General features: G+C 45.6%; 1 protein-coding gene across 1 annotated transcript in view; it reads left to right on the top strand.

Annotated features, from left to right (window-relative positions):
• The first annotated feature begins 226 nt into the window (after window positions 1-226).
• The window catches only part of LOC103608208 (nucleotide-binding oligomerization domain-containing protein 2), a 28448-nt gene continuing 14826 nt past the window's right edge, over window positions 227-13848 (top strand). The window contains exons 1-3 of the mRNA XM_008592655.1: window positions 227-694; window positions 7615-7720; window positions 10295-12110. Coding sequence (XP_008590877.1) covers window positions 236-694; window positions 7615-7720; window positions 10295-12110 — 2381 coding nt within the window. The 5' untranslated portion in view covers window positions 227-235. The remainder of the gene's footprint in view (window positions 695-7614; window positions 7721-10294; window positions 12111-13848) is intronic.

Raw genomic sequence — 13848 nt, 5'->3', positions numbered from 1 at the left:
GAGGACAGGAAGGGGTAGGATGATTTAATTCTTGGCTGCTTCAAACTCTCTGTGGGGCCGTGAGCTGGTTTCCTGCTTTCTCCGGGCCTCAGTTTGCACATCTGTACAATGCAGAGCTTGGGTTGGATAATGTCTGAGGGCAGAACGGTGGCTGACTTGGACCTGGGGAGGGGCTGACCTGCTTGGCTTCTGGAGAAGTCCTGTACTGACCTTGCTCTCCTCCCCAGGTTGTGAAATGTGCTCCCAGGAGGCTTTTCAGGCACAGAGGAGCCAGCTGGTGGGGCTGCTGGTCTCGGGGTCCCTGGAGGGCTTTGAGAGCATCCTGGACTGGTTGCTGTCCTGGGAAGTCCTCTCCTGGGAGGACTATGAAGGCCTCAGCCTCCTGGGCCAGCCTCTCTCCCACTTGGCTAGGCGCCTCCTGGACACTGTCTGGAAGAAGGGTGCTTGGGGCTGTCAGAAGCTCATTGCAGCTGTCCAGGAGGCCCAGGCTGACAGCCAGTCCCCCGAGCTGCATGGCCACTGGGACCCGCACTCACCCCACCCAGCCCAGGACCTGCAGAGTCACCGGCCAGCCATTGTCAGGAGACTCTACAGCCACGTGGAGGGCGTGCTGGACCTGGCGCAGGAGCGGGGCTTTCTCAACCAGTATGAAAGTGATGAAATCAGGCTGCCGATCTTCACGTCATCCCAGAGGGTAAGGCACTCGTGCTGGGTCAACAGAATTCACAAGAAAAGGGTGCTTAGTCACCACGACTGATTTGTCCTTGTGAAGTCAGCCGTATGGGGTAACTTGGTCTGTGGGATTTTCCCTATAAAGGTAGTCAAGCAGGTAAAGATTGTACTTCATTATTGGCAATATACCACTTCTGCTCAGGGGAAGTGTTGTGTAGTGGCCAAGACTTGGATTCCGGAGCCGGAATGAGGCAGATTCAAGGTCAGCTCCGTGTGACTTCAGGCTTCTCTATGGAACTTTCCATCCTTAGTCCCTCCTGTCTCAGTTTCTACATCTATAAAACATTGATAATAGTTGTATAGTACATATCCTACAAGGTTCTTGGGAAAATTCAGTGAATCAATTTGTGTAATGCTTAGAATGGTGTCTGGCACATATTAAGTACCCATTAATGTTATCATTGGCTGCTGTTATTTCTGTTATGAGTGATATTCTGTATTTATACACATTTATAATTTTTATTGCTGTCTGTTTTAAATGAACAGCTCAATAGATCATAACACTTCATTATATTAAATCTGTATTTAATAATTAATTTAGCTACATACTAATATACTAATACTACATACTAATATAGTTTAAATGTCCACCTAGGCTTTCTTATATGAAATTGCATTACATCACAGATGTTCAGAGTTGTGATATAACTGCCCCTGAAAATGCAATGATTCAACAGAGAACACAAGGACAGAAAAGTGTCTACTGGGCATTTTTGAAACTCTTTGTTTTATTTTCTTCCCAACAGTGATCCTCAGGCCTCCAGTTGAGGCAGATGGAATAGTTATTAACATCCCACTTTATAGATCAGGAAATTGAGGCCCAGGAAAGTGGTTTGGTCCACAGTAACTAATCAGTGCCGGACCTACGGCCTTCACTCATTCATTCATCATTAATTTATTCATTAATTTATTCAGCAGAATCTATTAGATGTTCACTACGTGCCAGGCTCTGTCTTAAAATCTGTTGTGTTCAGAGTGTTTTGCATATAGTAGATACTTGATAAATACTTGTTGATGAAATAAATTAATTATTAAATGAATGAATAAACCAGAATTGTATTGCAGTGTTAGGATGGGCTAGTTTGGGGGAATTTCTAGTTTTTATTTTTGTCTATTTTTTAAAAATAAATTTGGTGTCCAAGTGAGTGTAGGTAAGCCTAGGTTGAGATTGATGAAATAAACTAATTTGTCTTCAAGGCTGATCTAAAGATGGCTCAAGGTAGCAAAGTATTTACAGAGCAGGCATGGTGTAGTCCCTTCTAATAAGTGCACATGAAACCTCCAATTATACCCTGAGCACCACCTCCTTGAGCCTGGCTCCAAGGGGTTTATAGAAGACATATTAGTTATTATAACTACTTTGGTGTCTCTTATGATCTGTTGAGGAGATCAAATCAACCCACCCGAGAAGTTACAAGATTGTGTTTTGTCATCTTGGATCAAGCATTCAGCAGTGTGGTCTGGTCTGGATGCTCTGAGGGTTTTGGAGAAGGTAGCCTAGATCCCTAGGGCCCAGAGGAGACAGGGCATGAATAGAGGAAGTGTTTGGATTGGGGAATAAGAGAAAGTGGGATAACTAATGGATCAAAGAAGAAATCATAATGGAAATCAGAAAACATTTAGAACCAAACAATAATGAGAATATTATTTATCAAGATCTATGGGATGCAGCTAAAGCAGAGCATAGAGGGAAATTTATAACTTTAAATGCTTAGACTAGGAAAAAAGATAAGCTGAATTTTAATGATCTAAGAATCCATGTTAAGAAAGGGCTAAGTAGACAGCAAAAGCACACATCGAGGGCTGGGACTGAGCTGAGTGGGTGGAAGGGATGGTGGACAGCAGATCTGAGGATTGTAGGAGATTACAAAGGGACTGCACTGCCTGAGGTTTGAGTTTTCAGAATCCAACCCTCTCTGAATCTTCCTTGAGCTCTGAATTTTATGATTCTCTGATTTGGTAGACTTCAGTGGCTGAATTTCTGATTCAGTGCTGAGGATTGTAGGAGATTACAAAGGGACTGCACTGCCTGAGGTTTGAGTTTTCAGAATCCAGCCCTCTCTGAATCTTCCTTGAGCTCTGAATTTTATGATTCTCTGATTTGGTAGACTTCAGTGGCTGAATTTCTGATTCAGTGTTGGGGGGCACTTGTGGTATATCCAATTAACATGTCCCTCCAATTGATCTTTTAATTTTCTACAAAGAAGTGGTTGTCATTTATTACAGGTTGGGTACTGAAAAATGCTGCAGAATGAAACGAAATTCAGGTTAAAGAATTAAATCTCTAAAATATCCATTGCTCCTATTTCCTGAGCGAGTGCCTGTTTGCCAGGCACTATACTCAGCCCCTTTTCTGTATTATTTCCTAACTATGAAGAAACTGCCCAAATCACCCCTCTCGGAAGTGGCTGAGCTAGAATTTGAATTCAGGCCTGTTTTTCTTCCAGGCTTGTGCTCTTCTCTCCTTGTCATAAAATGTAGGGGCATGATGTGGTAAACTTGCTCAATTGGGCATAACAGTTGTTGAGAAACAAGGCTGGTAACACCAGCTGTAATACCGGCTGTCTGTCTGACTCATGCAGCTGCTAAAGATGATAGGGCTGAGATATCAGACTGAACTGTGAATTGCTTGGCTCCTATCATAATATTAATTTAAATGTTTTTTAATTGAAAAATGCAGCATGCCTACAGAAGAGTATATAAATTTTTTATGTGTGGTATAAACATGTTCCCATCACCAGGTTAAGAAATAGAATGCTACCAGTACCTGGGCCCTTCTTCAATTGCAACTACTAAATGTAACCACTAGCCTGACTTTTGTGTTAACCATTCCTTTGCTTTTCATTATAGTTTTAGCATCTTTTAAAATAAATCTCCAAACAATATATTGTTTTATTTTGAAAAACTGAGTAGCAAGCCAAGCATAGCTGTGTAAGGAAAGGATAATATTGACCTTTCTTAGAGGAAGGCTCCCAGGTCAGGGCAGCGGACCAGGGTCTCAGGGACATAGTCTGGCTTCACCTTCCATGGGAGTTTATAAGGGCCCCTTCTGGGACGTTGGGGGGCAAGGTCATGAATGAGTCTGGGGAAACATAGGGCTCATTACACTGGAGGACCTCGTGGGACCAGTGTGAGTCAGAAACTGGGTGTCTAGCAGGAATATTGTCAGAGGAAGTGGGTTGTTCTATATGTTCAGTTGTAAGCTTGTCAAAGGCTATTCTAGCTCCAAGAAATAGGTCAAAGCAAAACCCTTCTGTGGGGTGAAATGAATGTCCTCAGCAGACTCAGGTAGCAGGAACTACGAGAAGGAATGATAATTATTCCACGGTGAAGACCAGCCAAATAGATAAGGATTAGGGCCAGGCATGCCAGGACATCTAGGAGATAACTGCCCTCAACATGTCTCAGTCTTGAGTCACTGTTCCATTCTGTCTGAGCGGGTGGCCCTCTACTTGTAGTACTCAGCCGTTATCCTGAGATTTCCCTTCATAGTCCTCCTGTGTTGGGTCTCCTGTATCATGAATACTATGTTTTCATCTCTCCTGGTTTACTCCATTTTGATGGATCATATCCTCCAGTCAATTCTTTAGAATGAATGTATGGGTGTTAAAATTTCTGAGCTCTTACATATCTAAAAGTTCTCTCACACTTGACTGGTAGTTTAGCTAGGTACAAAATTCTGGATTGGCCAAAATTTTCCTTCAGAATTTTGACAGCATCATTTCATTATCTTCTCAGTGCTGCTGCTAGGAATTCCAAAACCATTTTATAACTCTTTCTGGAAGCTTGTAAAATTTTCTTTTACTCCCCAACATTCTGAAATTTTGCAGTTATGTGCCTTGGTATTCTTCTATTGTGCTTACCACCCAAGAGGCATTTTGTTTCTGGAAACTCATATCTTTATGTTCTGGAAAACTTTCTTGATTTTTTATTGATGATTTCCTCTCTATTTTCTCTTGCCTCTCTTTATGGAACTATTATTACTTGAATGTTAGAATTCATTGACTGATCCTTTAATTCTTCTATTTTCCATCTCTGTGTGTTTTGTTCTACTTTTTGTATGATATTCTCAACGTTATCTTTAAACTTCTGAATTTTTCATTTTTGCTATCATACTTTTAATTTGCAAGAGCTGTTCCTTTATTATAGCATCTTGCTCTTGTTTTATGAATGCAATATCTTCTTTTACTTAGGGATTGTAACGATAGTTGGGTTTTTTTTTTTTTTTTTTTTTTTGTCTTTTTCCGTGTCCGGCATTTTTTTTTTTTTTTTGTCTTTTTGTCTTTTTCCGTGTCTGGCAATGGATCGCAACCCTCAGTGTCGCCCCCGTACCGGACCGGCAACGGGATCACAACCCTTGGTGCTGCTCCCGCGCCTCGCTCAGCCAGTGAGCAGGAACCGGTCTGTATGTGGGATCCGAACCCTCGGCGGGAGCGCCACCGCACTTCCCAAGCGGTGCACTATAGCAGTGCGCCACCGGGCCGGCCCTTGTTTGTTTGTTTTTTATCCTGCCTAAACTTTCTATCCTACAAGTTACTTTCCATTTCTCCCACTTGTTTGGCTTCTATCTTCCACATTAGATGCCTTTATTTGGTATATGATAATCCGAGGTTGTCTTTCTAATGATTGAAATAGAGGACTTTAGAACTTACTGAGCATGCAGGTGAAACTTGTCCACCATGAATTTCACTGTAGACATTTGGAGAAATGGCGGTGTTTATATCTTTAGGTCTTTCCTCCTGGGTTAATCAAGTTCCCTGGGTAGACCACAAACCTTATACCTGGGGGTAAAGCCTGACTGCTGGAAGTCTGGGAGCCCAGTGGTTAAGAGGGCTAGGTGGTAAGGAAAATTCTCAGCACTCAGCATTCATTTTGCCTTAGGTCATTTAAACCTTCTGAGATATGACAACCACTTCTGTAATTGTGCCCAGTATCTCGTAGTCCAAGGACCCTCTCTTTTGCCCTTTCCAGAATATAAATCTTCAGAGTTTGCCATGGTGGGCAGGAATAGTTATTAGTATTCTATAGTTATTAGTATAGAAGTGGGTAAGGGAAACCGGAGATCTGTTTCATAAACCACTTTGACTTGGTTCTTCTTGTTTTAGTCATTTCCTTCAGTTCGAAAGGTACCTGATGCTGATAGTTCAGAGCTTTTTCCAGATTCTAGGATACACATTGTGTGGTTTTCAATTCCTCCATTTTTGGCTTTCAGGAGTCTTCTAAGTTCATTACCATTAATTCATTCAGCAAGTCCTTGAGCCCCTTGTCTAAGCCAGGCAGTCTTCCAGGTGTTGGGGATACCTCAGTGAACAAAACAGACATAAATCCTTATCCCGGAGCTGCTCACAGTCCAGTGGGGAGAGATAGACAATAAGCAAAAGGAAGCAAATTACAGAGTATGTTAGAAGGTAATAAGGGCTGTAGAAAGTAAGTAAAGTGGGTTTGGGAGTTGAAGTCTTGGGGCGGGGTGGAGAAAAAGTGACTTCAATTTTAAATAGAATAGCCAGAGAGTTCTCAATGAGAAGGTGAAATTTGAGCAAAGACTTGAAGGAGGTAAGGGAATTAGCCATGTGAATAGCTGGGAGAAGGACATTCGGACAGAGGGGACAGCTGGGGCAAAGGCTCAGAGGTAGGAGCATGCCTAGTATTCTTAGGAATCAGGAGGCCAGTGAGCTAAGTGGAGTGAGTGAGGGGAAGGAGAACAGGTGAGGTCAGAGGAGGTCCTTGAGGCTGACTATTGGACTCGGGCTTTGACTCTGAGAAATGGGGAAGCCGTTGGGACATTTGTAAACAGGAGTGGTATGATCTGACTTTTATTTATAAAGGATTATACTTTGGCTGTGGTTTCGAAAATAGACTGTGGGAACAGAAACAGAAGAAGGGAGACCAGTGTGGCTATGTGTCCAATGTGTATACACTGGCCACTTGTGGCTATTGAGCCCTTGAAACATGCGAGTTCCCATGGAGATCCTGTAAGTGCACAATGCACATCAGATTTTGAAGACTTAATACAAAAGAAAGGATGGAACATATCTCGCTGATTTTTTATATTGATTGCCTGTTGAAATGGTAATAATTTGGATATCTTGGGAGTTAAATAGAATGTATGATTAAAATTTATTTCATCTATTTCTTTTTACTTTTTACAATGTGGCTGTTGGAAGATTTGAAATTACACAGGTAGCTTGCAATTGTATCTTGCATTATATTTCTACTGGATAGTGCTGTTCTGGATATACTTTGAAGGTGGAGCCAACAGGATTTGCTGATGGATTGCAGAGAGGCTTCAAGGTTGACTCCAAAACTTTGGGGCTGAACAACTGGAAGTATGGAATTGACATTCTCTGAGATGAAGGAAGCTATAGGTTTGGCATGTGTGTAAGTAGATGAGGAGTTTAGTTCTGAACATGTGATACTGGAGGTGTTTCTGAAGCATTTAAGTGGAGATGGAAAATGGGCAGTTGGATGTGGAAGTCCAAGGTTCAAGGGGACAGTTCAGGCTAGAGATGAAAATCTGGAAGTCATGATCACAGGTTGTATTCAAGCATTCAAGCCATGAGGCTTGATTAAATCACTTCTCTTCCAAATGATTTACAACTTCCAGAATCATTTTCCCTGTTTTTGTAGGCTTATATCTTTTTTATTTTGTTTATTTTTTTAGTTATTACCTCTTTTAGAGGGAGCCAGATTGAATGTGTGTGTTCAATTCCCCATCCAATACTGTATTAACTTCTTTAAACTCATATGGTTGTTTGTTTGTTTTTCTGGCCTTTGATTGTGGTGGAAGAGTGATGCCTATGAAATTGTACTGCTGTGTAGAAGCCTTGCCACACTGCTCTGCCAGCCTTTCTGGAAAAATAATGACTTTTGCTTTTCCCATAGGCAAGAAGGCTGCTTGATCTTGCCACAGTGAAGTCGAATGGATTGGCTGCCTTCCTTCTACAACATGTCCAGGAATTACCAGTCACGTTAGCCCTGCCTTTTGAAGGTACGTGTATGTTCTCAGTCAGAAAGGGAAAGGAAGTCAGTGCAGATTCATGGTTAAGAGCAAACACACGTCAGTTAACATCCCACGAACTGGCTGAATAAGCCTCCCTAAGACTCAGTTTCCTCATTTTAAGGCTAACACTGCCTCATTGGGCTATTAGGAAGATTAGAGGGATGAAAGTGTGTAATATTAGCTATTAGTTTTTATTGCTTCCCACACTGCATAATGATAATTGGAGCAAGAATTTATTTATTGAGGGCTAACTATAGGTGTTCCTTGCTATCCACACTCTCATTATCTGTACCAAAAAAATGTGGATATGCTTTTCGAGATAGGGCTGGTATCTCTTGATCTCTGAAATTTAGCTACTGATGATCAGAAACTCAAGAACCAATTGGATTTAGGTAATGTGGTATCCCTCAGTGCCCATGGTCACCAACCAAACCCTGGAATGGTAGAGGCTTGGACAGCACAGCTTGAACATTCTAGGCATCCTGCCAGGTGCTTTATGGACAATACCTGCTCTTTGCAACAATCTGGAGAAGTAGGTGTTTTCTCTACATTACAGATGTGGAAACTGAGCAGGGAGGTTAAGTGATTCAGTAGGGGAAGATGGGTCTGTTGTAAACTGTCCCCACCTACATTTTCTCTTTTCTTGGGAGAAGAAATCATCAGTTGTAAAGAGAGGATGCAAACCTAGAACTCTCTGAGTCTTGCTCCCACATCACCATCAGGAAAGTTCCTTGGCAGTAAAAGCCCCCAAGCTGTGCATGGTGCTGGCAGATGGGTTTATCATCCTGGGCTCTGCCCTCTGTGCAGTGAGTGTGCCTGTGGGAGAGGTGTCTGGAAGCCTGTGCTGGGCATGTGGATGTGTACCATCCCATCTAAGAACAGGATATAGATATTGGTGCATGACAGGGGATGCACAGCCCAAGCAGGGTGCCCGACTTGGCCCTGGGTTCATGCTTGTTGTTGACATCATCAGGTATAGCTGGCTATTCAGGCTTTGTAACACAGTGACATGGTGTAAGATTCCTCATGCTTCTACAGGTGACAATTGACATGTTTATGAGGATACTTTGAAAAGGTCAGGGAAAAATAAAACTAAAGTATAACATGAAACTTTCTGTGAACTTTCTGAAGTACCCTCGTATTTCTTTTTAAAATGAGAGATACTTTTTTTTTATTTTTGAGAATTTCAATATCATTGGTGATGACTAGAAAACCATTATTGGAAATCAGGGTATTGGAGAGGAAGATGGCTATGCTGTGGTCTCTGGTCAGTGCTCTTGGTATATCCAGAGGTCAGAAAGAGTGACAGCAATCATCAGCTCTGGGAACAAAAGAGGAGATGCATACATAGGGCACAAACACAGGCCACCCCTTATGACTCTACAGATACTCTGCAGTGAACTAAGAGCTCCATGGAAATGACTCATTAGCCTTTGGGTTGAGAACAAATGGGCAGTACTTGGTTGAGGACATGAGGCTGTGATGGGGTGAACTGTGCTGATGTCCTGCCAGCCTGGGACTCTGGACCAGCACTTCCCCATTTCATGAAAGGAGAACTAAACTCTGATGCAAGAAGCGGTTTGCTCACGTTGGTATCAGAATGATGAAGGAAGAGTGGCAGCCGTCTGGACACACCCGTGCATGGAAACTCTTCCTTCAGGGGGTGCGTGAGGAGGAGGGGGAGATGGAGGCAGGATTGGCCCAGGCATCCTGGTGACCTTCCAGTGCTAGGCCCACCAGGTAATGCAGGCTCATCTCCCCATCTCAAGGTCTCTAACTTCATCACATCTGCTGAGTCCCTTCTGCCATGTGAGGTCACATGTTCACAGGTTCTAGGGATCAGGACGTGGACATCTTTGGGGGACTATTATTGTGTCTACCATACCCATTAATAATAATGATAAATCGTCTAAACTCTAATTTATCTAATTGCCTTCTGAAAGAATCCTTCAAGGTGTGGGTTGTCCCCACTTACATAAATAAGAAAACTGAAGCCCAGAAGGTCAAGTGACTTGTCCGAGTTAATGGTGGAGAAGTTTTCAAACACAGGTGTGTCTGACTTCAGAAACTGGGCTCCTGAGCCCTTACACCTTCTATTTCCCTCTGGAAAGAGGCAGCTGAGGCTGAGGGGTGACGAGACTTGTCTAAGGCCACCCAGCCAATATGGCAGGACAGGCATCAGAGCGCAAGTCTTCTGACCCTAGCCCCTTCTAATCTTCTACATCTCTTCCTGATGTCAGTCACCATAATGGGGGGTAGCTAATGTCTTTTGAGCACTTACTTTGTGTTGAAAACTGTACTAAACACCTGACATGCATTGTCTTAGTTGATCCACGTAAAAACTATAAAGTAGTGACCACCGTTTCTCCCACTTTACAGGGGAGGAAACTGAGTCTTAGGAAGTTTCTGTGACTGCCCTCAAAGTCCACAGCTCGTGAGTGGAGGAGCCAGGACGGGGTGCACTCTCCCATCAATAACATTGTACTCCCCCATGCAGCCTGCTTTCTGGTCAGGTCCCAAGTTCACCATGTCCCACCCTCATTTGCCTCTCCTGTCTTCCAGATGCCGCATGTAAGAAGTACATGTCCAAGCTGAGGACCACAGTATCTGCTCAGTCTCGCTTCCTCAGTACCTATGACGGGGCAGAGAATCTTTGCCTAGAGGACATATACACGGAGAATATCCTGGAAGTCCAGACAGAGGCGGGCATGGCTGGGTCCCCGCAGAAGAGCCCTGCCACCCTGGCCCTGGGGGAGCTCTTCAGCACACATGGCCACCTCAATGAAGATGCAGACACCATGCTGGTGGTGGGCGAGGCAGGCAGCGGCAAAAGCACGCTCCTGCAGCGGCTGCACTTGCTGTGGGCCACGGGGCAGGACTTCCAGGAATTTCTCTTCGTCTTCCCATTCAGCTGCAGGCAGCTGCAGTGTGTGGCCAAACCACTGTCTGTCCGGACGCTGCTCTTTGAGTACTGCTGTTGGCCTGACATTGGCCAACAGGATATCTTCCAGTTCCTCCTTGACCACCCTGAACGCATTCTGTTAACCTTTGACGGCTTTGACGAGTTCAGGTTCAGGTTCACAGATCGTGAGCGTCACTGCTCGCCAACTGACCCCACATCTGTCCAGAATCTGTTCTTCAATCTTCTGCAGGGCAACCTGCTGAAGAATGCCCGCAAGGTATTGACCAGCCGTCCAGATGCAGTGTCGGCGTTCCTCAGGAAGTACATCCGCACAGAGTTTAACCTCAAGGGCTTCTCTGAAGAGGGCATCCAGCTGTATCTGAGGAAGTGCCATCGTGAGCCTGGGGTGGCAGACCGCCTCATCCGCCTGCTCCAAGGGACCTCAGCTCTGCATGGTCTGTGCCACCTTCCTGTCTTCTCATGGATGGTGTCCAAATGCTACCAGGAACTGTTGCTGCAGGATGGGGCATCCCCAAAGACCACCACGGATATGTACCTGCTGATCCTGCAGCATTTTCTGCTGCATGCCTCCACCCCAGACTCAGCCTCCCACAGCCTGGGACCTGGCCTCCTTCGAGGCAGTCTCCCCACCCTTCTGCACCTTGGCCAGCTGGCCCTCTGGGGCCTGGGCACGTGTTGCTATGTGTTCTCAGCCCAGCAGCTCCAGGCAGCACAGGTTGACCCTGAAGACGTTTCTCTCGGCTTCTTGGTACATGCCAAAAATGTCGTGCCAGGGAATTCGGCCCCCCTGGAATTCCTGCATATCACTTTCCAGTGCTTCTTTGCTGCGTTCTTTCTGGTGCTCAGTGCAGACCTGCCATCAGCCTCGCTCAGACACCTGTTCAATTGTCACAGGCTGGGCCGTTCACCACTGGCCAGGTTGTTGCCCATGCTATGCATCCCAGGCTTGAGATACAAGGAGGACAGTGTATCAGCTTTGTTGCAGAAGGCTGAGCTACATAACCTTCAGATCACTGCGGCCTTCCTGGTGGGGCTATTGTCACGGGAGCACCAGGCCCTGCTGGCCGAGTGCCAGGTGTCAGAGAAGGTCCTGCTCCGGCGCCGGGCCTGGGCCCGCTGGTGTCTGGCCCGCAGCCTGCGCAAGCACTTCCACTCCATCCCGCCAGCCTTGCCAGGTGAGGCCAAGAGCATGCACGCCATGCCCGGGTTCATCTGGCTCATCCGGAGCCTGTACGAGATGCAGGAGGAGCGGCTGGCAAGGGAGGCTGCACATGGGCTGAATGTTGGGCACCTCAAGTTGACATTTTGCAGTGTGGGCCCCGCTGAGTGTGCTGCCCTGGCCTTCGTGCTGAGGCACCTCCGGCAGCCTGTGGCCCTGCAGCTGGACTACAACTCTGTAGGTGACATTGGCGTGGAGCAGCTGCTGCCTTGCCTCAGCATCTGCAAGGCTCTTTAGTGAGTGTTGCTGGGCATTGCTGGTCAGGCAGGGGGGATATGCCACCATCTAGGTTGGGTGTGGAAGCACCGAGCTGAGATCTGGAAGTCCGGGCCCAGCCCTAGCTCTGACCTTTCTGTGCAATCTTGGCCAGATCCCTTCCCCATTCCGGGCCTTAGTTTCCATATATGATAACCATAGCCATACTTTATCGAATATCCTGTGTGCCAGCCACTGTGCAACACTTCCCAGAATTAGCTCATCTAATCTCTACAACCCCCCCCCCCCCCCCCGAGCTATAGACAGGGACATTATTATCCCCAATGTCCTTGATTTGAGGCTTAGACAAGTGAAGTAACTTGTCCAGATTAAAACAAGAAATGGCAGAGCTGGGTTTCACAGATCACATCTTTCTGTTGCAAGTTTTCTGCTCCCTACAAGTAATCCATCTGTGGATGTGCCTCAGAGGCTTCATGAAAACCTGAGGTCACATGTAAAGTTTTGTGTCATACGTGTCTGTATTAGGAACTACCCTAAATCAGAGGTGACTTGTGCCCCACCAGAGACTTTAAAATCCCAACAAGATGGGAATTTCAGGGCCCAGGAGTTAGAAAGTGGCTGCAGAGTTTTACCTAGTCTTTTATTCCTTAGGTTGCACAATGTCCAAGCAGGATCTTGGCATTCCTTCTACTGCTTTCAGCCGCTGGCTGAAGATGTGGGGTTTTGACCTTCGGAATGTCTATGCTCCTGAACCCCTGGGCCTCTTTGCATGTATTGGGGCAAGCGAGGGCAGGTGGTGTGCCTAGGCCTGACAACCAGCATGCCACAGGCTCCCCAACTTTTCTCCAGCCTTGAAAGGGGATTCCTGCTCCCTCTTTGGAATGTATGGGAAAGCAGAAGTTATAGATTAACGTTAAAATATATTCACAGCCTCTCGGGGCTTTTGGGCTACCCCAGATGACCTTCATTGACCTCAAGCAAGGGACAAGCCTCTCCTTGAATATGTTAGGATGGCCTATCTTCTCTGGGGCAGAGCAGCAAGACTGTTTTCTTCATGGAACGAACACATGGTTATCTGCTAGAAACTGCAGCTACTTTTGTTAACTCTTACACAGAGACCCTGGTCATAAGTTTATAACGTAATGATAGATAATATATAATGTGTTATATATAGCCAGTATGTAACTTGTATGTTATGTACGATTAATATATAATACAACTATAAATGTGAATATAATGTCAGGGTCTTGGGAGAAACAGAGGCCACACTGAAAATGGGTATTTTGAGGAGAGTTTAATAAAGGGACTGTTTACAAGGATGTGGACAGGAGTTAGGAAGAGCAGAGAGGGATGGTGCAGGGCACGGGTCAGGGGCAGTTGGTGGGGGTTAGTGAAGTTGGGGGGTTAGTAACAGTTGGGGGGTGGTAACAATTGGGGGGTATTAGTAGTAGTTCAGGGGTAGGCCTAAAGGGGCAGGGGGAGGGAGTACTCGTTAGCAGGGAGGAAGGTATGCAGAAGGCTGCCTGGCTTTGGCAACCTGGAAGGGTGGATCTGGAAGAAGAAGGCTGGGCCCTTTCTCTCCTCCGACTCTTGCCTCCTCCCCGTGCCTTCCACAGGCTGAGCCCAACAGGAAGGCAAAGCAGGCTGCCTGCTGATGTAGTCCACGGGGAGACCAAGAGGCCGGTAGAGGAGGGGGAGAGTGGATCCGGCCAGATAAGTGGGAGATGACCAGCACAATACTCTATTTCCCTAGGAGGG

This window comes from Galeopterus variegatus, unplaced genomic scaffold (genome assembly GCF_000696425.1).
Source record: "Galeopterus variegatus unplaced genomic scaffold, G_variegatus-3.0.2 Scaffold8152, whole genome shotgun sequence".
In the NCBI taxonomy this organism is placed as follows: domain Eukaryota; kingdom Metazoa; phylum Chordata; class Mammalia; order Dermoptera; family Cynocephalidae; genus Galeopterus; species Galeopterus variegatus.
The sequence above is the reverse complement of the archived record's forward strand: the minus strand, read 5'-3'. Positions and strand labels throughout refer to the sequence as shown.